This window comes from Lissotriton helveticus, chromosome 6 (genome assembly GCF_964261635.1).
Source record: "Lissotriton helveticus chromosome 6, aLisHel1.1, whole genome shotgun sequence".
NCBI classification, from domain to species: Eukaryota; Metazoa; Chordata; class Amphibia; order Caudata; family Salamandridae; genus Lissotriton; species Lissotriton helveticus.
The window spans coordinates 1,132,944,634-1,132,971,581 of NC_136067.1; the positions used below are offsets into that span (position 1 = coordinate 1,132,944,634).

Consider the following 26,948-nt stretch of genomic DNA (forward strand, 5'->3'; position numbering starts at 1 on the left):
GGTATTTATGTGGGTGACACAAGGAGTGCTGCGGGGCCATTAGTAACATTGAATTTACAGATCCTGGATACATGTAGTACCACTTTACTAGGGACTTATGAGTAAATTAAATATGCCAATTGGGTGTAAGTACATTTTTCCATACTGAAAGAGAGCACAAGCACCTTCGCACTGGTTAAAAGTGATAAAGTGTGCAGAGTCCTAAGACCAGCAAAACCAGAAGGATAGACAGCAAAAGTTGGTTAGAAACCACTCCAAGGATGTCGGGTCCAATATTCTGCATTTATAATAAAAAAGTCAGTTCTCCGCTAGATTAACCTATCCCACCAGACATAGGACAACCTGCAGCCTGTGTTCAGCAAAGGGTAGAAAATATGGTCATTCACTATGGCTGAAACATTCACTCTCCTATGAGAGGATTCTGTACTTTGTGATTGCACTAAGAAGTTGGCTCCATTCAGCTGATATGCAATGGCACTCAATTTCTTTGAAGTTAAATATTTCTTTCCTCCTTTCAAATTTGAGAATGGCTTTGTCTATTGAAATGTTGCCCGAAGATCTGGCATCAGTAACTGTGAGTAGATTTAACCAAGATGTGTCTGCTAACCGATCAGGCTGAGTCCAGGTGTCAGCCCTGTGCACTTTTTCTTCTCAAGATTTCCAAAACTTAGAGATATTATGGTCCACTGACCCATCTTGTCTAAAGTGCCGGTAATATGTGAGGCCCAGAACCCGGCACTACCATCCATTGCGCATGTTGCTTATGTGTGCATGTACAGGTTGTGTGAAGCATGAATGGTGGTAGGGCTCTGTGTGAGAGCCTGAGTACTGAAGCCAGTGGGATGCATTTTGGTACGACTATTGTTGTAACATGAAAAATACTAAAGTTCATTATGACTTGGTGGGTACTCCAAAAATACATAAAACATTCTAGGAGGCACTGTTGTAGTATAATATTAATGTTGGTTGGCATGTGTTAAAAACAGCATTCTTGGTTGCACTTGCAGAGTCAACATTTTACACATGCATGAACATCTTCTAGATGTGGGCACTATGCCCCATAACTGCTTAGGTGAGTAAAAGCAAACCCAGGCACTTGTTGAACGAGCAGGCGCTAAGCACGTCTTACCTCTCATTGTCTGGGAATGTCCGACCAATACAACTCCATTGCACAGCACCACACGTAGGCAAAGATATTAAAGAAACTTAGGTTAGAAGAGGACTGAACATGATGTCAGATGCCGTTGTAGTCTAGAGAGCCGTGATTGTTGTAAAAGTACAGACGCAATTCTAGAATGGTGTTTAAAGAACAATTCTAAACCTCAGTATTACTAGAGGCTGAATGTCCACATACTCAAAAAAAGCCATGGACCTAAAGTAGGAACACCATTAACATAAAGAAAAAGGAACCCAGGGCTTGGAAAACCCAGGATCCTTCATTCATCGCTGCACATTTGGACTAAATTCAGGGGCACATTTGTATCTTCATATAGTATAATCCCCTTGATGTTTTCTAAATTTGATCCCTATAGTTCAAGACTCATGCGATGATGATAAAGGAAGACAATCAGGAAAAGTCTTTGGACCAAAAGAGGGACGTGTGTGTTCATTTATAAGTATGGTGGGAAAGAGGATCATCCTCTGTAGTCCTAAGGAATTTCTTGACAAACCGCTTCAGTGAGCCACTCACAGTGATTTTGATATACCAACAGTCCCAATTATTCCTCCTGGAAGGAGCCTTCAGGTCACCATTCTTCTCATGCGTCAACTTGAGTTCTTTTTCCATGCAATCTTAAAGTACTCTTTGCCTTGTGATACCACCGTCCGTGCCATACATGCAGTTTTCCCTCCATCATGTGTCTAGTTTGTGTTGCGAGTTGTCAACTTTTTGTGCTTGAGAATTAACCTTCAAAGAACTGCACTCATGCATATCTACTCACAATTTGTAATCTGCTCAGTTATGTGGTTGGTTAAGAGCCTTTACCTTATCTGTTCACATGATGGGCAGGTTAATTACAGCAATACTCCATATTTAATCGACATTTGTCTTGTATATATTGGTAGGTTGAATAAGGGAACATCAAAGGTTAGTCCTAACAATGTGACAGGCACCCAAATGCATCACAAATGACCAAGTAGACCAATATCATGTTTCCAGGAGAAATGTGAAGAATGAAGTGGCCTTGATATGCCTGAGCATGAAGAGAAGGCCAAAATAACAAGTTTTTATGTACTGATGCTAACGTTCCTCGATAAGTTTGTGCATCAGTTCACGCCCTAAGAGTTCGGCTACTGCCCAGGTTTTACAGTCCCCAATTTCAAGTTAGTTCTTCAGGCGCACTCACTAGCATCACAAGACCTGAATCTCCAGGAAAGCTGCCTAGTGGGGGTGAGGAGGCCTGCACCAAAATGTGGCTCAGGATCAGAGACCCAGGTAATTGCTTAAACTTGCAGGCCCACAGCATGCAGAGAGCACCAAGCAGGGCTTCATGTTGCGATTTCAGGTTCAGCGGGAGCAGACTGCATGTAGGCCCAAAGAGCTTTTCCACTCAGACCACTGAATATCTAGTTATAGTAGTGAGAGGGGAATCTCTCATATTTCTCCTGTTTGAGGAGCTAGGACAGCAACCCCTTATGGGAGTAGAATAAGAACTAGTGCAGATAGGATCAATAAGAATATTGCTCACCAACTGTGTTCCTTTGCAAACAGCCATCTTGTCAGCTATCCTACAGCACCTCCGTGGAGTGCATAGTCAGTGCTTGAGTGTAGCCTGTCTGCAAAGCAGTTTAACAACACTTCTCAACAGCTTTAAATCACTGCTAAGCAGTAAGTTCTATTAGTGGTATGGTTTTATTATAACTTAAGGGAAAATGGTCTGATGGTAAAATACAGTGTTAGTTAACTACTGGGTTCGGCCTTCATTGATTCTCAGTTCATTCCCAGTTGCTGTCCAAATCCTGTTTTGCTTTAGCATATCAAAGTATACAAAAAGTGATGGTTGGATTGCTCGAATTAATCCCAGCCTCTAGTAATGACTCTGGTTGCATCCCAGTCCTTTGTTGTTTTGCACAAAAGGCCACCTCCGTTGTGACCCAGCTATATGCAAATCAGTCTTAACCATGCTCCAATGGGAACAGTCCAGCCTGAACTGCCAGGCCAGGCCCTCCCTGACCCAGGAAGACAAGCACCCCAGGACTGCTCTGCCCCTTCTAATGGGCTCATAAGCCTGGCATAACATGGTTCCAGTGACACAGGTCTCACTTCTGGACATGCCCGTCCCACTTCGGGCAACATACTATAGTATACACAAAGTGATGCATGGAATGCTTGAATTAATCACAGTCACTGGTAATACTCAGAGCTGCATCCTAGTACATCATTCTCAGTTTGGACCTAGCTGTATGCAAATCAGTCTTGACTATGGTCCAATAGGAACAGTCCAGCCCGAACTGCCAAGCCAGGTCCTCCCTGAACACAAGCAACCCAGGACCAGTTTTGCCCTTGTTATGGACTCATCGGCTGACTGTAGCTTGGTTCCAGTGACAGAGTGTGCAAAGGATCTACGTCTGTGCATCTCTTCATGGTTACAGCCTCTCCAAAGGATAAAGGTCTACATTTTACCACCATATAAAGCTCTAAACAAAGTGTTAATGTCTGCCACTTTTCCGGTAAGGTGCAAGGCGAAGTATGCATTTTTATGCTCAGTTTATATATGTTCAATCTGTTATTTATAGATATGTTTACGTCTTTATAACCATGCTTTCTGTATTTTAATATTTAGCACATTGATTCATTTTTAAATGCTCAGTTTATGGCTAATATGAAATTGCTTTCTGTGGAGGATCACGGATCATGTCTTTAGAGTGAACCCAGTGCACATTAGGCGAGCATAGTTAAGTGAATGCTACTTTGAGTCGAGGGAGTCATTTGGATCTACTGGATGTACAGCATGTAGCAGATGACAATTCAAAATTTCGTTAAAGTGGTTTAATGCATTTTGTATTTCTTTATTTTTTTTTTTATTTAGAGCCTGAAATCATCTGTCAGTCAAGGCATTCGGGCAGTAGATGACCATCTGTCTAAACAAGAGGATATTAGAAAAAAGAAGGTACTAGAGAACTTAAGTTTTAAAAATACATTTATTAATTGAACAGAGTTGGTGCTTCATGAAAACACATAGCCTAATTGGTCTAATGTTTATTCTTCAAAACTTTTTAAATTTTCACAGTCATGGAAATAATGTTTTGCATTAAGGACTTTCTTTTTCAGTAAGTGTTTACTAACTGTAATAATAATAATATTGTACAAAATCTTTTAAATGTCCTTACATCACGATTGTGACACACTTGAGGGAAAAGAACCTATTGACGGTAAGAAGTAGAAGTCAAGCAACCTGACATATATTAGAAGCTATTTCACTCTATTGTTAAGTTCCCCGAAATGGTGGTTCTGACCCGTTAGATTTCATAAGCCCGAAAAGGAAACTGCAGCCATATCAGTGAAAATAAATGCTGGCAGATGTGTGTCTCCCCTCTCTCTGACTTATGCTCCTATGGATAGATATGTTAGGAATCGGATAGACCTGTCGGAGATCTCTCATCTTCAGTTGGTTTTTCAGATCCTCCTCCCAAATTGTGAAATCCTTTCACACACAAGTTTTGAAATTTAATAATATGGTTATTCTTTATTATGTAATGCTCTCATAGAAATCCTATAAATAAAAAATACTATAATTAATAATTTGAATAAAATCGTTATTCAAGTGAATGCGAATTACAATCATATTTCATCATACGACCCTACACAATTCGTCTAAAGGTCTACCTAAATTACTAACAGCTGACTACAACTTTTATACTTCTATATTTATATAGGTGTATGCGGAGTCACTTATAGCCCGCATAATTTTATACCATTAGGACTGAAGTCCGAGAACTGCCTGTCAGCATCCCTCTACAACTGGTGCATCTGCATTGCAGCACACAAAACATCAGTATCTTTTATCCTTGTTAAATTATATGATGGTTCATGGAATGAGGTGGGGCTCTCTTGCCTCGGTTTGTGCACTTGTTACACAGGACAGTTAAAACAACGCCTCCATTTTGCTAATTAAACTGGCTGTGGTTGTATATGTTCTAATTCCGTCTCAGTGGAACCACACATGGGCATTTATGCTGAAGTGCACCTCAAGTGGAAAAATCCCTCATTTGGCCTGTTATTACAAACAAGAAAAATATGTGGAAATTGAGTATGTTAAATTTTGTAAGTCTGCATTGTTTTTGCAAGCGCTCTTTAGTACAGGCCACTTTACTAGTTCTTCTCATACCTTCTAATGCACAAAACAGGATTATGTTAACATACATCAAGGCCTGTGTTGTATCTAACATTATCAAAGCATATGGCACCCACCTCAGCTTGTTGTCCAATGACACGACTCCCTGAATGTATTTGCAGTTTCTTTGTTAGTCTGTCTAATGCTACTTCCTTGCCAATTTATTGCAACCAAAAATCCGGACTTAATTTTGAGACATACTAGTTATTAAAGGGGAATTGAAATTTGCCTAGCATCGTAACAGTAAGTTTTAATTCTATTAAGGACACAGAGGCGAGGATTATGCTTTTCTTTCTCCGCTTTAATCAATATATAAAACTCACAACAGCCAGAAAGGCAAAATTTATGTTTTTCTTCCAACAATATAGGAGAAAAAACGTTAAACCAACAAAAACTCAACCAAAGTCTGAATACAGACTACAATTCCCATAAGGCCAGCAGAGGCAATATACATGAAGTCCTTCCACAGTGTCCATTAAGTGTAGATAGGTCCTCCATCTTAGTTGTCCCTCCTCTTTCTTCGCGCGAGTCACACCCCATGTCTACTGCTCCATCCGTCTGGCAGATGTCCTCCTAAACAGGACTTCCTCTACCACTCCCATCAGGTAACTTTCACAGCGGTACGCCCTCCGCTCCTACTCAGTCCCTGCGCCGCATTCACTCGCCCGGGTTAGTTTACACCACACAACCTAGTCGCAAGTGTGCCTTATTAGTCCAACACCACACACGCACGGCGGACCTTTCCACTAGCTGATTCCGCCCCATCTCCCTCCCGACTCAGTCTGCCTCACCAGCCACACTCCCAGACTACATCATCTCCCATTATTTATACCACCACACTAGCCTGCCCACCACATTCAGCCTCCACTGCCATCACCAGCGCCAACGCCATTCACACAGTCGCGTGTCCCTCCTTATTCACCCAGCTTCACTTGCCATACCCCCAGACTGCACCACCGACCCCAACGAGCACCACCCCACTCCACCCCCTGCCATTCCCCTCCCATACCAGCGCTCCCACCCTCCCATGCCCGCTAGGCCAGGCCTCCGATCAGTAGGCCCTCCCTCACCCTCCTCCCCTTCCCCTCCCCGCCATCCCCACTGGCGCCTCTATGTAATTTCATTTGGGTTTGCCAGCCACTTAGGAGACCTCTTCGCCCCCCCCCCCTTCAGCTTCCTCGCGTGCCCACCCTACCCAGTTCCCTCCCTTACCCTTTCCCTTCTCCCCCTTATACAGCACCGTCTAATCCTTTTCAACCCGGTCCTGAAGATGATCCTAAATAATTGGATTAAAACGTCTGCGACTTGTCAGCACAATTGATGGCGCACCCTTGTCGTGGTTCCACAGAAACTGCTACCAAATTGTCAAATAAGATTGTAAATTATTGACTGGAACCACTATATTCATAGTACATATATCGTCACTTTTGCTCCTTGCGACCTTCCTTGCTGATAACACATTGTCAATTGCGTCGCCACTTTTTGTTTCACGTACACATTTGAACACCAAGTACAATTCGTGTTGTTTTATGCATTTCATGTCCACAGTGCTGTTACAACTGTATTTCTTCTTATAATTTGTACTCCAATATATGATGCCATGTGCACATTCTAGAAAACCAAGCATGAGTCTCCCTTTCTTTCATGTTATGTATTGCACAGTCTTGTCTAACTTTCCTACTGAATGATACCAGTTGAGATATTGTTACTGCTTTTGTTTACTGATCCTGTTTGGCACCGTTGTTCCCTAAAACAAATAGGGACAACGTAAGATTTCTTAAGAACACATCTTCTAAAGCCAAACTTAAAGCATCCGACTGTAAAAACAACTATGAGCACTACGTCTGACCAATGATAGAAACAGCAAGAAGACTGAAAAATGTGTTACTTACACCTATACGGGTGGGTTCGCACTACATCGTGCCCTGGGAGGGATAATCCTCGCCTCCGTGTCCTTAATGGAATTGAAACTTACCGTTACGATGCTAGGCAAATTTCGATTCTATGTCAGAACTGGAGGCTCTGATTATGCTAGTTCAAAGCTTACTTACCACTAACTAAGCGATTTCCACAACCTGTTTGAAATAAAACCGCAGTGGAATCCGAGGACCAATCCGCAGCGCACATTAGGTCCTCCAAACGGGCCCCCAGAGAAAAAGCTTTAGAAGCCATCGCACCTCTGATTGAGTGAGCTCCGAACTGTTTCGTGTCAATGCCTGCCTTCTGCACTACCACCACACCCACCTGGCTATAGTGGGTGAGGGGACTGCTTTGTGCGGTTTCCGGAAGGCAATAAGGAGTTGGCTTTTGCTTGGAGGGCGGAATTCTAGAGTCTTATCTTCATATGCCTTGAGACAATTCACGACACACAGTTAGGGGACATTCCAAAAAGCTTGGTAGGAAATTGTCCATGACAATGTTTTAGTACGGCGGCCCCCTGTAAACGACCCTCCGTCCGGAGAGAAAACCCTCGCTGAAATGTCCAGTGGGCGAGCATCTGAAACTCTCCGACAGGAGACCAGGCACAAGAGCATGGCCAACTTGGCTGAGATTTCTTGTAAAGAAAGATGTCTATTGGGTTGCCAAGAGAGGAAGAAATTCAAAACTAAATTGACGTCCCATAGGACGGAATAGCGCCGTTACGGGGGCAACGAAAGGCGAATACCCCAAAGAAGCCTACAGACGAAGGGTTGCTCTCCAATCGGGGCACCGTCCACCGGGCAATGAGCTGCCGAATTTACAGAATGCACCGCGTTAATAGAACGGTACGCCAGGTCGTTCGTCGCCAATTTTGCCAGATAATTTAAAATTGGAATGACACCTGCGACCATGGGATCCAAATCCCGCCGAAGACACCAACGCATCCACTGAAACCAGGCAGCGCGATAGCGTTTTGAGGTACGGTCAGCCCAGGATTTGGATAAGAGGACCTCAGCCGATCTCGAAAGGCCTGGGTGCGACCAACGTTGCCTGAAAGTTGCCACACTATGAGACGGAGAGAACCCTGGAGGACTAGGTGATGCTGCTTCTAGTCTGGATTCAGAAGAAGGCGAGGAAACCGGGGGAGTAGGATTGGAGAATCCCAAGGAAGTTCCAGAAGAACTGGAAAACAAACTTGGAACATCCAATACGGTGTCACCATCACCAACTCTGCTCGCTGGTGGGTGGTCTCGGCCGCCACTCGCATAATAATGGTGAATGGGGGGAAAAGCATAACCCTTCTCCAGACCTCAGTCCTGAAGGAATGCATCCATGGCCTCCGCAAGCGGGTCCTGCCTCCAGCTGAAAAAACTTGGGAGCTGGTGATCATGGCGAGAGGTGAAAAGATCCACTGAAAAAAGTCCCCATAGGTCGACCAACCACTTGAAAATGTGAATGTCCAGTTTCCACTGACTGGAGTCCTTTAGATGCCTGCAATGCCAATCTGCTATCTGATTGGCCTGACCCGGTAAGTACTCCGCTAAGTACCGGATATGTGGTGAGCCAGGCAATAATCCCAGAACTCCTTTGCCAAATTTGCCAGAGCTCGGGAACGAGGGCCTCCCAGGTGGTTGACATAACGGACCGCAGAGACATTGTCCATCTTTAACAGGACACATGATCACACTCTGTTCCTGGTCCAGCAACGAACGGCGAAGGACCCCTGTAGGAGTTCCAAACATTTGATGTGTAATGAATGCTCGTCTAATGACCAGGGGCTGCCGGTAGAGAAATGCCACCCAGAGGGCTCCCCATCCCGACCTGCTGGCGTCTGACTCTATGACTAGGTCTGGGACTGACCCGAAGATGGCTCGGCCTTTCCAGGTTTCCATGTGAGTGAGCCACCATGACATCTCCTCCTTTACCTCCGACGAGAGAGGATCCATCTGATCATATAACAGACCTCTCCTGAGATGGTGTGCCTTTAAGCTCTGAGGGCTCGATAATGGAGGGGCCCCGGAAAGATTGCCTGGATGGACGAGGAAAGAAGGCCCACCACCTGGGCAATCTGAAGGCGAGAAGTCTGCGTTTTGGATACAGTCTGTCTCAACTCGTGCCGAATTTCGGCTATCTTTCGAGAGGGTAGGCTTAAGGAAGACCGAACGGAATCTATGACAAATCAGAGGAAGACTAGACTTTGAGCCGGAGTACGGACTGACTTGTCATCGTTGATGATGAAGCCCAACCCCTGTAAGGGTGACAGTGTCTGCTGTAACTGACTGGCCAATTTCCTGGGGCATTGCGCCATGAGCCGGATGTCTTCCAGGTAAACAATCATACAGATGCCCTGGCTTCGAAGGAACTCCACCGCAGGATGGAACACTTTTGTGAAGCACCAGGGTGCCGAAGAAAGTCCAAATGGAAGGGCGGTAAACTTGTAAATCTGATCTAGCCAACAAAACTGTAGGAACCGCAGAAGTGGCGGGTGGATTAGAACCACCAAGTAAGCATCCTTGAGGTCCAGGCGGACCTTCCAGTCCGCAAGCAGGAGAACATCCCGGAGGAGGTGAATTCCCTCCATTTTGAAGTGCCGGTAAACCAACCATCCATTGAATTCTTTGAGGTTACCCCCTAACTCCCCCCCCCCCCCCATCGGTTTTGTCTACTAAATAGATGTTGCTGAGGAAACCGTTGGGATGCAGAGCTGAGCAACAAATTGCTCCTTTGCGAAGCAGTGCAGAGACCTCGTCGTAGACCAGCTGTGCATCGGCAACTGAAAAAATAATGGGATGAGGGAAGCTTTGTTGGCGAGGGGAATCGTAAAATTGGATATGGAACCCTCGGATGGTCTGCAAGACCCAAGTGTCTGTTATAGCTACCCAAGCACTCTGGGCGGCTGCTAGCCAACCCCCGATACGGAGCTGCGCTGCAGGGAAAACACTTACCATTGGAACCACTGCCCCCGGCATTAGGTTTGAAACCTCCACGTCCTTGGAACTGCTGTCCTCTGGTGGGCTAAAAATCTGTGTAGTTGGTGGTGGAGTTATACTGCCCCCGCCCAGAACCTTGTCCCTTGTTGGGATTCTGCTGGCCACCACGGCCGGTCGAGCGGCCCCTGCCACGACCGGCCCCTTGGGAAAAACAGGGCTTGAAGACCCTCTTTATATGAGACTGGGCCTTGTCTAATGAGGTGTACATTGCAACAAATATACCCAGTTCCTTAACAAAGGGGTCTCCAAAGAGTCCCCCCTGTGCCACCGGCCCTGCTTCCGACCAGGCCAAGTCGCCCAATTTCGGGCCCAACTTAATCAGCAGGTATGGACGGCACAATGGCCGTCGAAAGGGCACAATTGACCTTGCCCAGAAAGATGACAGCCTGTTGGGCCCAATTGGATAGCACTTCAGGAGATATGATGGAGCCTGTCACCTTGGCCTCCTCCGCCATATCCAGTATCTTCGTTAGGGGAACTATCGCATCTAACAATTTGTCTTGACAAGAACGCTAAGAGCAATCTATACCCTTTCGGGGATCTTTGATATATTTGGCCAAAAAAAGTGTCCATCTTGGAATTCAGCTCCAGGGTGAAGGCCACTTTATTCTTTAAGAGGGTCTTGAATGCTCTCCCCTCAAACATCCTCTAGCTTCCTTCTCTAGGGGCTTGCGGAGCCGGCCGGCCACAAAGTTAGCCACTTTGTCCCCAGGCATCCAAGCCGCCGACCTAGGTTGAATTATCTCATCCGGGTCCAGCATGCTCAAACTATCCTAACGCGATGGTAGAGCTGGCCGGCGCCAAGACCGTGAAGACCCCTCATCATCTGTGTCCACTGGTGAGTCCCCGTAAGGGGATGGCGAAGCTGGTGCGGAAGACTCCGGTACCAGGGCCGGTGGTGGCGCAGATGGTGGAACATGCCCCTGAGCCAGGAAAGAGCTCCGCAGGCGCTCAAATGAATCATTGTCCACGCCCTGCGCCTCCCCAGGGCCACCCTCTGTACAGCATTTTTTAGGGGGAGGGGGACCCTCCCCGGGGGTTACGTTTTCAGCCCCCCCCCCCGGGGGGTACCAAATGGGCTTTTTTTTTTTTGTTTCTTTTTATTGAAAAATATAGAAACAGCAAGGCAAAGAGATACATTACAAATAGTACCAAGTCCAAACGGGGGAGGAAAAAGGCAATACCACGAATTCAGCAGTCAATGTATGGGAGGGGGAGGGGGGGAAGGACAGGGGAAAATTCAATGCACATACAACAAAATCGTCAGAATGCGGGGTCAGGGGGAAAGTGGGACATCCAAGTTGTCTACTATAGGCGGTGTACATATATCTCCACGGTAGCCATTCCAAGGTCCCCACACTCTACACCACTTCCGGGGTCGGCCCCGGGCCAAGTACATTGTTTTTTCCCTAAGCATACACCAATCCATGTTTTCCTTCCATACTTCAACTGTAGGTGGCCTTTGGGATCACATAAACACTATGGTGAGATAGGACCCAGGGGAATGTTTAAAGACCACCTCTGTGAACAGTCCCCAAGAATATATAGCAAACTACAGGGTTCCAGAGGGTCTAGTGAGAAAAAGAAGTGAGTCAGCGGTGAGCAAAAATTAATCAAACAAAAGACCATGGACTGACTACTAAAGGGTACGCAATGACAACTCAGTGGATGGTCAAAAGTACCCATCAGTCACCACTCGAGACCGCCCTTCATCATTTGGGATTTTTTGTGAAACCATCAATGCAAGTTGGTAATGCGCAGGCACGGGGAGACTAGATGGTTAATAGTTCTCCCTTTCTGAGTAGCAATAGTATGGTTTTACCACTTACTAAGACTGATAAGTGGTGAAGGCGTGGTATGACTGAGGGAGTGCAGTGCAAAAACCAAAATTAACGTGAGAAATAATTAGAAAAAGGTGTCTAAAATTGGATAAGGGAACATTTAACAAATTTTATTAGGATGATGCTCGCTTTTCCAGGTTTAAAAATTATTGTGTAGAGACAGTTTGAAAAATGCGCTGTCTAGAGGTGGAATCAGGTTAACATGTTTCAGCAATTTATGGACATAGTTATCCTTGCTTTCTTCAGGACCTCTTAACACTCAATTGCTACTGCAAAGAATAAATCAAAAGTGAATATAAAAGGACAAATACTTAAAATCACCTGCAGTCTCCAGGCAAAAGAGTCTTGTCCTAGCTCACAGCTCGTGTCATTCACTGTAAAGTCAGAATAAACAAGGGTCAAAAATTCGACCGAATTAGTGCCCACCATGACTCACACAAGTACTAGGTAACCATAGTCTAAGCCTTAGGACAAGTCAAGCATAATGACTAAGGTATACCCCAAAGTGGTATAGTTAAATGATCAATATCAGGATATAAGGTTTATATGCCCAATAGGAAAGAAATCACATCTTACCATAGTCTGCGAGACGTGAAAGCCTCACCCCACCTGGCAGTGGCTCAGGAGCAGAGTGAAGCACCGCTCTATAAAACATGTAAAACAGAGAAAACATGTTTGCCTTAGTGTGCATGTCCCCATCATCACAAGCCCCACAAGCCTCAGCGTACACGCAGCAAAAAAAGGAGGAGGGGTGGTGTTCTTAGAACCCATTAGAGAGCGCTGTTGCTCCAGCCTGTTCAACCGCTAATATTTTTCTCATGGGATATAGAAACCAACTAACACCTTCTTTGAAGGTTAAATAAACACTCGTATTGCCGTTCCCCCAGAGGTTTTATACCAAGGAAACAGAGTAACATTGTGGTGTGTCTTGCTCGAAATGCTAAAGTAAGCGTGTATGCTAAGAGCAAGGCAGGAAAAGACACACAAGAGACGGGGGAGGAAAAGACAATACCACAAAATCAGCAGTCAATGTATGGGAGGGGGGGGGGGGAGGACAGGGGCAAATTCAATGCACATACAACAAAATCGTCAGAATGCGGGGTCAGGGGGAAAGTGGGACATCCAAGTTTTCTACTATAGGCGGTGTACATATATCTCCACGGTAGCCATTCCAAGGTCCCCACACTCTACACCACTTCCGGGGTCGGCCCGGGCCAAGTACATTGGTTTTTCACTGAACATACACCAATCCATGTTTTCCTTCCATACTTCAACTGTAGGTGGCCTTTGGGATCCCCACAATTGAGCAATGTCTCGCTTGGCCCACTGTGTCTGGGCTACATTATAATTCGTAGGTTCCCAAACATTCAGCAAACATTGTCTAGCTTCCGGCAAGAGGGCAACCCCCGTCACTTCCTTCATTATATCATGTACCCCGCGGCTCCAGAAGGCAGCAACCTCACGACATTCCCAAATAATATGGAGAAATGTCCCTATCTGCCCACATCCTCGCTTACACAGACCCTCCTCAGAAAATCCCATGCGAACCAAACGGGGGCCCGTGACGTATATCCTATGAAGAATCTTAAGTTGGATCAGCCGGAGTCGAGCTGGGATTGCGACCTCCTTGGGAGAGGAGATCGCAGATTGCCAGTCCTCGTCATCTAGCTCAAGGCCGTCACAAGTCTCGAAGATGCAATAGGAGGTCCGACCTATCATTTATTAATTTTTTGTAGACTAGGGAGATGGTACTATCAGGCAGATAGCCATCCAACAATCTATCTTCGAGCGGGGACGGCTCCGGAATTACCTCCCCCACTGGGAAAACCGACCTCAAAGCATGGCGAACTTGGACATAACTGAAATACTCAGAATCACCTAATTCAAACTCCTTCTGTAACAACTCAAACGATTTTACCTGACCCGTAACCCAGAGGTCTCCCACCTTCCCAATTCCAAAGAGGTCCCATTTATCGAAACCCTTGGTCTTCCATAGTTTGCCGAGTTTATCAGAACCGAAAAGCGGGGTCGCTCGAGTCAAGCGGTCTTTCCATCCCATCGCACTGGTTGCGTCCTGCCACAGACGTACTGCCGTCTTGGTAGGTCCCGACAAAGCCTTAACCACCGATTTAGAGTACAGCGCCCTATAGTAGTTGCCCCCAGGTAACAACCATCTATCCATGGCAAAGGCGGGATTCAATTCGGGACCATACATACTATGATTAATGGCTCCCAATTGGGACGCCCAATAGTAACGTTTGATATCAGGGAGAGCGATACCCCCGTCGTACCACGGGAGCGTCAGTTTAGCGAGCGCAATACGAGGTCTACCGTCCCATATCAATTTCCTTTGAAGACCCTCAACTGCACGGAAATAGCTAGCCGGAACTAGATCAAGAGTGTTTTGAAGAGCATAGAGAAAACGAGGTAGCGACATCATTTTAAAAAGGGCCGCACGACCAAGCGGCGAAAGCGGAAGCTTACGCCAACCCGCGACATCTTGTTTCAATCTGGACAAGGGTGGGAGGAGATTCCGTTCATACCGAATTGCGGGGTCCAATGAAATATAGATACCGAGGTATTTAAACCCCGTTTGTGCAATCTGGATGGGACAATTATTTGGAAGAAGAGGGACATCACCTGAAAGAACGTATAAATAGGATTTTGTCCAGTTAATGATAAGGCCTGAGTTCCTACCAAATGAGTTCAAGACATCACACAATACTATCAACGACTTCCGTGGCGAAGTCAAATACAGTAAAATATCATCTGCATAAAGCGAGATGCGATCTTCAAACTCAGAGGACCACCGAATACCCTTCAACGAGGGCTCCCACCGGATCCATGCGGCGAGGGGCTCGAGGGCTATGGCGAACAGGAGCGGTGACAAAGAGCAACCCTGACGAGTTCCCCTCCCAAGACTAAATGGAGCAGAGACTCGGCCATTCACAACAATTTGCGCGAGGGGGTCCTCCTAGAGTAGCCTCACCCATCCAATAAAACCGGGTCCAAACCCAAACTTAGCCAACGCGGCCCATAAATATGGCCATTCCACGGTATCAAAAGCCATCGTGGCATCCAACAATGCCAAGATGGCCGGCTCACGCAACGTCGAAGCTCTTGCGAGGACACCATGCAGACGCCTAAGATTCAGGGCGGTGTTTCTATGCTGGGTAAAACCGGATTGATCCGGATGTATCAACTCGCTAATAACAGTGATCAATCGGTTAGCCAGTACCTTCACAAGAATCTTAGGTTCGGCATTTAAAAGGGATATGGGTCGGTACGACGCACACCTATCTCTCGGCTTCCCCTCCTTGTGAATCGCCACAATGGTCGCTAAACGCTGATCACGGGGGAGAGAGCCACACTCCCGAGACTGCAAAAACATATCCCGTGGATAGGGAGCCATCTTGTCAGGCCTCAACTTGTAAAGTTCAATAGGCAGGCCATTGGGACCCATTGCTTTCCCTGAACGTAGGGAACGAATCTCAAGAGCCACCTCGTCAGCTGTTATTGCAGCGTCCATTTGTTCCCTATCGACATCAGAGAGACGCGACAAGGCAATATCACGCAACAATAGATGTGAGTCCTCCTCCAGCCTGTCCGACACAGAGGAGTACACTGCTTGGAAGTGATCCGCAAAACACTGAACGATCTCTTTAGGGTCCGAGATCCGAGCACCACTAGCTGTCTCGATCACAGGCACCACCTGACTAGCTCTATCCTTCTTATCCAACCACGCAATCAATTTACCAGCCTTATCCCCAAAATCATACAGACGTCCCTGCTGTTCCCTACTCATGGCCTTAGCCGCGTCAGTAACCAATGCCCTGTACTCAAGTTGTTTTCGTCGTAGTACATGTGTCGTGGCACGGGTGCCCCCCCGCTCCAGGTCAAGCTCCAAGTCTGCTATCTCTGTCTCGATCTTAACCACCTCCTCATCCCTCCGCTTCTTAACACCCGCTATTAACGACAGGGCCTGACCCCTGAGGACAGTCTTAAAAGCCTCCCAAAGCGATACCGCTGACGAAACAGAACCCTCGTTTTCCAAAAAATACAGGTCAAGAGATTTTACCAGGGCAGCACGAGTTTTAGGGTTTCGGAGATACCACGGGTTAATCGGGGCTACCCGTCCCTCGGTCTCGGAATCCAACTCCATCCGAAACCATAAAGGAAAGTGATCCGAAATTCCCCGAGCCAAATGCTTAACCTCAGTGATAGAAAGAGCCTGTGCAGCCGGTACCAAAACATAATCAATCCTAGAAAGGCTACCGTGAGCGCCCGAATGGAACGTATACTGCCGCTGAGCAGGGTGTAACAATCACCAACAATCCACCAGACCCAAAGTGTCGAGGAAATCATGAAGCCAGTTCTGTGCGCCTCTGAGATCCCTGGGTGGGTGCCGATCAACCATACCAGAAACCACTGCGTTAAAATCACCACCTAAAAGCAATGACCGCTCAGGGAGAGCGAGGATAACCCGCCCCAAGTCTGCAAAAGTAGTCGACTGTAGGCCAGGGGGGACATATACAGAAACCAGGGAAAGGGTTCGACCCTCCCACCTACCCGTGAGAGCGACATAGCGTCCTTTATCATCGAGGACCGTGGAGTCAATCACCAGTGGGAGAGAATTCTTAATCAGGATACCAACCCCTCTAGAGCCAGAGGAAAACCCAGCATGTGCAACCAATCGATACCCCTTCCTATTCATAGCACAACAGGTATTGCCAATCAAGTGCGTCTCCTGAAGAAGGACCACATCAGGGGAGAGACGCTTCAACAATTGCAACACCACCCCACGTTTTATCCCATCCCCCAGCCCATTCACATTCCAACTCATTAGTTTCAGCCCTCTACCCCCCAATCCCGAAAAAGAAAGAGTATCAAGCCCCGGGAAGAGCTCAGCACTTCGATTAAACAAGATATGGACACATTGCCTTGCAAAGAAACACACACATACCCCAACAGAACCCCCCAACCCCCTCACCGACATCCCGTTACAAAACCCCCCACCCTGCACCCCTGCGTAAGACTAAAAAGCCACCCAAACTTGCAGTGTGCCTGTCGCCCCAACATCTAACTAAGCTACGAAAAGAAACTCCGAGGAGGAAAAAGACCCACCACTAGCCCCGCAACCCCCCAAATGTACATCAAATCGCTTGTCAGGATTATCGAACCACAGTTGAAGGCCTTCAAGAGACCGCAGAATACCAAGCAACCGGCGCCTATTCCTGTTCTGTCGGTCCGCCTTCCACCCCACCAGACTGCTCCTCCGATGGATGCTGGTTAGGCAGAGTGTCCAGCCAGTTGGCCACCACCTCCGGTCGATCAAAAAAATAAGTCCGCTCCGCATGTTCAATCCTCAGCTTGGCCGGAAAAAGCATGGCGTATTTAAGGCCCATGTCACGCAGTAGTCTCTTCAACCCCAGGAAACCAAGTCTTTGCCTCTGGACCGATTGGGTGAAGTCCGGATAGAAGCTGATAGTAGTGTTCTCAAACTTTGTAGGTCCACCCATCCGTGAGACCTGCAAGATAGCGTCTCTATCACAAAAATTGAAAATTCTTGCAATTATAGGCCGTGGTGGGGCACTCAACTTCGGTTGGCCGCCCGGAACTCTGTGAGCCCGTTCGACCGTAAAAAACTTACTCAGTCCCTTAGGTGCAAGGTGGCGAACAATAGGATCCTCGACAAAGAGGTCAGCTGCTGGATCTTCCGCTTTCTCCGGGACCCCTATGATACGAACATTGTTCCGCCTAGCCCTTCCTTCATAATCCTCCAGACAACGTGCAATGAGATCACTGTTAGTCTTCAAGTGACGGACCTCCGTCTGCAGGTCAGCGACATCACCCGTCAGACTGGAAGTCTTAATGTCCAAAGACTTGACTTTCTCATTAGTTTTCGCCAGGTCTGCACGGATCAGGTTGACATCAATCGCCACAGTATCAAGCTTACGGGCGAGAGCCCCAATTTGTTGCCCTAATGAGGATTTAATCCCGTCAATTGCAGCCATGACATCTTGCAAGGTCAGCTCAGTCGCCAAAGGCGATGGATCTTTCACGTCCTCCTGCGACCTACCCGATCCACCTGGAGATCCCTTAGCTTGGGCATATCCATCCATGATGTTAGTCTGGGTATAGCCACCCAGCCGAGTGGTCTTGAGTTTCTGCTTGTCACCCTCCGGTTTCCCCGCCATTGCGGGATATAGATCGACTTGGCTCGATGAGATGAGGCAGGAAGATGGCGGCCCTTGGTCCCTTCGGGCGGAAGCAGCCCTAGCCAGAGGGCACAGGCCAAATGTCCTCCAGAACCAGCAGGACAATGAAAATCACACTTGCGGGTGATACTAGGCAGCTGTCCTCAGGCACGGGGGTGGGCTCGTTCCCAGTCACAGGTCTTCTCTGGAAGCAAAACCGAAAGTGAAAGCAACCGGACCGGTAGTCCCAATCCCCTCAGGCCGATGTTGTTCAACTACAGCTCGGGCACCATGCCAACTCCACAGCCGGGCATCACAGAGATGTAGGCTGCAATCTTCTAAGCACCGTAACACCGGTTCCTGGAGTCCGATTCAAAGTCTGAATGCAGTTTTCGCCTCTTGCGTGGTTCGCCTTTACGAAAACATCAATGAAGAACAGGATAAACGACAGGATAGATGCGGGAGGTTATGAGGGTCTCGGGAACCCTAAGCTCAAGCGGCCATCTTGGTTGCGCGCGAAGCTCCTCCTCCAACTTGGCGCATTCTTGAACTATGCGGTCGTAAAGGCGCTGCTCCATGGTTCCTACGACCTCATTGACGCACAGGTAAATGGAATTATTGACCGCATCGAAAAAAATCATCATCGTCGTAGGGGAGGTACTCCTGAACCTAATCCTCTTCATATACATCTTCCATACTGACAAACTGTAGCCTGTATTACTACTGTCAGGCTCAATGCAGGACAGAAGTAGAAACTCCATAAATGCAAAGCTGGGAACCTTCCCTTAATAGAAACCTGGGGAACCCAAAGGCAATGTAGGCAGACCTGAGGGCTGCAATTAGTTTACACGTGGTTTGAAACCGCTATCGAAGCTCCACCCTCCTCAGATGCGCACAGCCCTCAGGGAAGATGACCGGGCCTAACTGCCACCCAGCGCATCGCGAACAATATCAAAGTGCACAAAACCTGCCTGAGGCGATTTTCGCAGCTGTGCCGCACTACAAACCCCCGCCGGGGCATAACCGACCCCGCAGGGCGTTCAGGTGTGGCAGCGGTGGACAAGGCTCTCGAACTTAGCAGCTCTCGCAGCGTGGCTCCTCATCTGAGGAGACCGCTTCGCGGGAGAAGCGAGATGTGAGAGAACCCCTAGCGTGCTCAAAAGGCAACGAACAGAAGTGGAGGCAGCCGCGTAAGGGGCGGCAAACTCCTCCGCGGCAGCAGAGAATCTGCAAGACCAGATAAGAAACAGTTTAAAAATAGTTCAATACAAGCCCCTGGCACTCTCCATAATGAACCAGTGCCCCGGGGTGACAAATACAATTTAAATACAGAATATTCAATTCAAGAACAAGGAAAACGACATCATTGGCTGCGAGAAAGAGGGGGAGCAACTAAGATGGAGGACCTATCTATAATTAATGGACACTGTGTAAGGGCTTATTGTATAATGCCTCATCTAGACTTATGGGAATTGTAGTCTGCATTCAGACTTTTGTTGATTTCTTTGTTGGTTTAAAGTTTTTTCTCCTTTATTGTTGGAAGAAAAACATTTATGTGACTTTTCTGGTTGCTGTGAGTTTTATATATGGATTAAAGCGGAGAAAGAAAAGCATAATCGGAGCCTCCGGTCCTGACATTGAATTCTAAAAATCCCACGCTTGTTTCTTTTCAGAAATTAAAGATCTTCACCCCTATCTTTCAGAGACCTACCATTTGTGTCGATTGAATAGGCCTTTAGCACACACACCAATCAATACTTTAAATGTCCTACCTGAGAGGTTAAATCAGTCTCCATCTGTCATTTGTGTAACATGCTGTTGGCGTTTGAACCGCTTTTTACTAGTTTTAGTAGGCTAAAAGATTCCATTTGCCATATTTGCAGCTTAACAATTTGTTATTTTTAGATAGCTTCATTGTTGACCATATCCCTGATTCTACATGTGTATATATATTTAGTTTTAAGAAGTATTTTAGTCCTATAGAATCGCCAGATTTTATTGTAAATCTTTTTATTAGTTTTAAAACAAAGAAGGAAATAGACATATCGCGTGCCATACATCTAGACGTAGATACAGGATAGATACTAAGCAATGAAGAAATGGTTGAGATGCCTACGCTAATGTATGAATCGCCAGATTTTACTTGTGAGCACAAACCTTTGCTTCTATTCTTTGGGATTACTGCGAAAGCTGTTGTTTCAGCAGCACATGATTCCTGATACTTGTTAGTGTTTGCATCAATAAATGGGTGCACTGTTCCAATACTATATTTGAGATGTACCAAATGATTTATATAGACTCTGAGTTTAGAAGGAAAGTTATGTTTTTTCTGCAATACTCGGGCACTAGATAGACCTGTGCTTAGATGGTCATGTGACGGCGACCAAGGCTTTATAGATTGTTGAACAAGCAAAAAAACGGTTTTGCGCATATTCTTTTCTGCATAGAGTTAGAGCACATAATGCATGTTGTTATGATTTAGAGCTTGCAAAGTATAATGTGTTCTCATTTACAGATCCCATATTGCAGTCTTTGAAACTTTTAGAAATCTCCAACTTGGAGAAGCTACACAAAATGGAAGTCATGTGTAAAAATACATAGCTGAAACTTCGTTTTCTCAGATTTCTTAACTGTATGAAGTTCGGTCATTTGGGGTCTAATTTGGTACAAGGCTTTCTCTTCTCAGAGTATCAGTGGGCCAAGAAAGGTTTTCAAGATATACATGACATTTGGTATAACCTAACAAGTTCACAGCTGCTGTGCAAAACCTTACATTCAGATCTAATTATGTATGTGGCTCATTTCACTATGCTTTGGGGAACCAATCAAGACAATTGTTAGAATCTGCCAGTGAATTCAGTACAGGATTGCTCCGCCATGTGCCCCTTGGTTTACTCAGAAAAGACAAAAGATTTCAACATCTTTGCAGACTGTGCTAACTAAATTCTCTAAACTGATGCTCTGGCATCAGCTAACTGTACAACATTAAAGTAGATGTACATAATCACACATATCTACCTACCAACTTTTGTGAGTGCTAATGTGTGAACCGGCCTTGGCAAGAGCATCTTTGTAAGGTTCAGTGATACTAGAGGACGTGTGCTTTTAATGACCCTTCAACGCACTGTATCCTACCTAAACTTGGTTTTAATTATTATGCTACTTGACTCATAAATCTCTTATAATCTGACCCATGTGTCAGGAAAAGGGCGTAATGATAAAGAATAGATACTCTGGATTACAGACAGCCATTTTAACAGATTGGAGGCTCACCGCAAAAACATTGGAACAGAAGACTATGCTAGAATCCTTTGTTTGACCTTGATTACTATTCTCTTAAGCAATATAGTTGACTATACGAAACTCAGGAGCCTAGAACCTTTTAGGCGCATTGTGCTATTATAATGGTGGAGAAAATTTGGGTGAATGGTATGGTAATGTTAAATGAGTTTAATGTAATCTCTAAACCTGCCATATAGATATGGAAAGGGTAATGTAAGGGTGTTCTCTTGGTAAGTGTGGCAGAGCAGAAGCAATTGAGAGTTCAGATTATTGCATTTAAAACTAAGCATGGTTATTTCAATCACATCGGATTGGAGGCTGAAAATTCTGTTCTGCCTTTATTATAAAGTCCGCCCTTACGTTCCCATTTTTGCCAGTTTGAATACCAAGTAAGGTGTGTAGCATGGGTGAGACAGTTCTTGAATTTCATGCCATTGTATATCTTGCTAAGACATACTTGGTCGTTGTTGATGGTGATTTTAATGCTAAATTCAGCGCCATAGAAATGATGATTAAGTATTGGCTACATATGCTGCATGTTGGCGTTTACAGGGCCCAGGTTTAACAATAAGACAAGCGCATCAGGATGTAAAACTGCCACCAATATTCTGAGTGGGAGATAACTATGTGATTGGCTGAGGCCCATTTCTTTGGGCAAGACCTGCTCATTAGGTTGTCATCAGATTATTTGGTGAGATTTTCATATGCCTTATACGTGGGCCTGAAAGTGACCGCTCTGCAGTCTATGAGTATTGGCGCGAGGAAGGTAAACCATGAGATGATCCACAGTGTAGTTGAGTAGAATAAAGAAGTGAAATCGGAAGAATTTAAGTAAAATAACCACAATGTTCAATAGGATAAAGTATGTAAATATCTGATGTGTAATAATGAGGTTCAACTCTGGAAATGATGGTAACAAGTGTGAAATATTCAAGAATTGAGGCTGTGGTAGTTGAATTATGTACTCCTGGGCTCTAAAAGAAGACTAACTCCACTAGAATCAAGTCCACTCAGGTTTGACCCTGAAGCTAAAAGAAACCTCAGAGAATGCATAAGGTAAATAAGTATTGGAATGAGAAATAGAGATCACCAAATTTGCAAGTCACGCCAAAAACTGGGACAGGTTGGTGTTTTTTTCCAACAGGGAAAGTATTTTCCCAGTGACAAACCTCCTTTTGTCTTCATCTATAATCTGCTTTTCCTTGCATGGAACACACTTAATCTTGCCTTTTGCAGGAATGTATTTATGTATATATTCAGTGTAACAAACACTATGCAAACTGTTTGAATATCCTCACATTTATGTGTTTTGGGTGTTGACTACACTTTGAGGCCTCCCACCTGACACATACTCTTATCTGTTCATAATACTAAAATATTACTGCGGGTATTCTGCCACTAAAACAGATTACCAGCAGTTTCATCTGTAGACAAAAATGTCTGCTGATATTGATTCTGTAAATTTTCATTTCTTCATTTACACCGGTGGAGCCACATTTTGTGTTCCTGTTTGAATTTGCATGTAATGAGCTTGAGACTTGGGCTCTGAGCCTCTTTATAAATAAAACCTTAAAGTGTTTGACCAATGACATTTGCCTATAATTACTCACCAGCACATCAGATTCTGGGTATGAACTTTTCCTTTTTACTGTCCTTGGTATTGGTAGGTCGGGGAAGAAAACATCTGACTATGGATATTTATTGAATACATATTACTTTGCTTTACAGATGTGTGTTTTGAGACTTATTCAGGTCATTCGATCGGTTGAGAAGATTGAAACCATTTTAAACACTCAGAGTTCAAAGGAAACCTCAGTTGAAACAAACAGGTAAAAATGTTTTGTATTTAACGTATAAATATTTTCCATCTTGAGATTCATATTCAGTTTAATGCAGCCTTTACAATGATGGTGGTTTGCACCGTAAGTGGAACCTATAATTGAGTGTAGAGGCTCTTCCCTTGTTGCACAGCAGACCGCATGAGTGCTACACTTTTTTGAGATGAGGGGTGCGGAGACATAGAGGCAACCAAAGGAAACGGAAGACATTGCATCTCAACCTGCATTTTTAGAGTAGGCTGGTGTAGAAGTCGAACAAACCTATAATCCGTGCCTCCGCTTGGTGTTTGTTTTGAGGTAACTATGGGAAGATTACAATCCCTAATGGGTTTGCCGTAATCCTACAGTATAGCACCTACAGTGACTTTCTTACCAGTTGGTTCAGTACATTAAAGATCCTTCAGTCGCATCCATCTGGGTACGAAATGGCACATCTAACATGTCTGTATACATTAACTGCCCTGGGATACTAAGGTAAATATTTCTAGAATACATCTCCTGCGTAAGCTTAACAACAGTACGGATGATGCAGCAGCAAGAACATCTTATATTAGGCAAATTCCTGTAGATTATCAGTGTACACTTTTTGTTGTCTTTTAGGTATCTTCCTATGGGGCACCCAGTGCTAGTAGGTAGAAACTGAAAGGGTGCTGCTTGGGAGTCAGTAACATAAATCACAACGGTGTATGTTACGTCTTAGCATCTGACTATCTGTGCTAAGGCAGCATTTGGACAATACCGTTTTTTTAATACTGTACTCTTTAGACTTGAATCTTTTTTGGTTAAAGATGGTCTTGACAATGGAGGTTTTTGCCAGTCTGCCTATCCCAAATGATCAACCAATAGGACTGCTGCCAAATGGTAGGAAACTGTGAACAGTCTTAATGCATTATCCATGAGCATTCTGACAGAGAATATGACAAATGTTATTAAGGTTCCTGGAATCAAGGGGAATGAAACAAACAGCCAAATATATCTATTTTGCTGCTTTCTATATAAGTGAGCCATAACCTAGTTATGTACCTACCTACATTCCAACTGATGGGCGGAGATTTGTTTGACCTCTTACAAGGTTATTTTCCTCGCCATCAGTGTTGCTTTCTGGGTCCTGTGTGGGATCTGCTGTTTTCCAGTATTGTGAGGCAGCAGCTTTTGCACAGCTTGGCTCTGATCTTGATGCTGCTACACAACTAATGAATCGTGATGATCTGCTGAAGTAAAGTAATGTAATGGTTGTCTTTGCTGGTTTCAAAGGCAACTCTGGACAAATTAGAGATTTAATTATCATGTAGTTGAGTGCTTTTGTTGCTGATATCAGTGGCCAACTTCTATAGCCACTTTCGGGGATTGTGGGGAGATTTTCGTGCAAATTGATGCGGAGATGAACTAGATTGTTGTGAACTTCCTGTCTAATCTCATGCCATATTTAGTTTTGGAATATCCAGTCTCCTTGACGCTTTTTATGATAGTACTGTGGTCCATTCACCATAAACTATTAAAGCATTTGCAGTTTTGTTCCAAAGAAATATACATTGAGAATAAATGTGTTCCATTAATGAAACCTGAAATATTACGTTTTAGAAAGTCATACAGTCAGTATTCTGGTATGAATGCATTACAGCTGTTGATGCTGTGGCAGGACTGGTACTTGTCCACAGAGATGAATGGTCAGGCTGCAATTGAACATACATTGGATCAGTTAATTATGATGAAAAACATTGCTTGCAGCTGAGCAAATGACCACTGTGACAGAATTAATATAGGGTGTTATGTACCTGGGACCTGAGTTCTTGCATAGATGTCGTTGGAAAAGGGGGGCATTTTTTCACTTTATTCCCTATCCGTGTACTTTTTGTGTGTGCAATGAAATGTTGGAATAAAGCCCAGATGGTGTGACAGGTGTGAGAAAAACTTACAGGTTCTAGGTGGAATTCTTAAATTAATCTCCGCCACTAGACCTTACTTTGGGAAATAGACCTGCCTTATATTTGCTCACAGTGCCACTGCAGGCAGTGACAAACCACATGCAAGTCAACATTTATCCTGCTCAAATAGGAACAGTCTAGCCCACACTGGTATGAGAACACTAACAACACTATAGCAGTTTGGCCCTTTGTCGGCCACATCAGCAAGGTATAGTATGAGTTCTAAAAAAACGTGTTCTCTTGGACCCATGTCTGGGCACAGCCAATGCACTTGTGGTGTTTCCCTACGAAAAACAATAAAGTGATTGATAGATATAGAATACAAAAAAGCGATTGGATGAAATCTTTGCTAGGTGCTGCTTCTTTCCTGTGGCACAATGAAATGACCGGAGTATGCAGATATACCCACATGTGCATCCCATACTTAATTGTGCAATCGGACTCAAGCTGCACCTCACTAATGAGGCACCCCAATCTTGAATCCAGTGCAGGGTTGCCTGTTTTATCATTTTGAGTGACGTGGCCTAATAGTTCAACTGAGCTGTTCCTATTCCAGCAGGGCTAAGGCAGATTTCATCTCTGTAGTGGCAGGCTAAGGCAGATTTCGTCTCTATAGCGGCGCAGGGGATTTACAGTGGACTAAGATTAATTCAAGCATTTCAGCATGTCCTTTTTTCCCTTTTTGAAATAGAGGTGTAATTCCTGGATGGAGCTATATGTGAGGGAAAACAACAAAACACAGTTTTTTGTACCATTAGCAATGAGAAAAGCAATTTTGGTACGAGAGTAAGCTGTGCAGGGGCACACTGTAGGCCGTGCTGCTGGGATTAAAGATGTGTGAGGTTGTGTAGGCTCTTTTGAGGGTGGGTAGGTTGGTAATGACCTGATCTAAAGAGGGGACGTTTTTCTAGTGAAAAATGTCAAATAGATAAATTGAGCGAAATTGGTTTGGAAATTTTGAATTGATGAAGGATGTCCGGTTGCAGAGATCTAGTTGGCGTGAAGCGGCAGAGTGCTGTGGGTGGGCTAGGGGACAGGCAAGCCATGAAGTGTTTTCAAAACCAGGGTAAGGTTTTTAAGCTGTGTTTAGCCTGCTTTCTTAGAGCCCCCAACTTGTAGGTTGTAATGGAATGCAAATGTGCATGGGTGAAGAGTTATGCTTGTTATGTTGTGTTTTTGTAAAACACACTATTACCCTCGAGTGTATCCTTGTGTGACCAGGTGTGTGTGCCTAGCCCTGCCTATGGTTGGTTGGTTAATTTAAAGGCCAGGTCTTCAGCTTCTTACTGAATTCAATACGAGAGGAGTAGGCTGTGATGTGGAGTCGGAGGTCTTTCCAGGCTTTAGGAGAGATCTATGAGAATGCGCGTCCTACTGATCTGGGTCTGTGTATGTGTGGGATGTGTGCTAGTAGGAGTCCTGCGGAGGTATCTGGGTGGTTGATATATGTATTTATATTATATCATTTATATATCTGAGTCAGTGTAGTTTCCTGAGGTACGATTGGAGAAGTTTGGTTGCCGAGTTCTGGATAGTTTGTAGTCTTCTAGTGAGTAGCTTGGTGATGCATTCCCATAGTGCTGGTGACTAGGGCTCGAGTGCCAATTTTCTTCAGAGTGTGA

The 26,948-nt window shown here is 45.1% G+C and overlaps 1 protein-coding gene across 1 annotated transcript in view; it reads left to right on the forward strand.

Moving 5' to 3' along the window:
• The window catches only part of COG2 (component of oligomeric golgi complex 2), a 358,467-nt gene that overhangs the window by 51,003 nt on the left and 280,516 nt on the right, over nucleotides 1–26,948 (forward strand). The window contains exons 4-5 of the mRNA XM_078648793.1: nucleotides 4,029–4,109; nucleotides 23,292–23,392. Of these exons, the coding sequence (XP_078504919.1) occupies nucleotides 4,029–4,109; nucleotides 23,292–23,392 (182 nt within the window). The remainder of the gene's footprint in view (nucleotides 1–4,028; nucleotides 4,110–23,291; nucleotides 23,393–26,948) is intronic.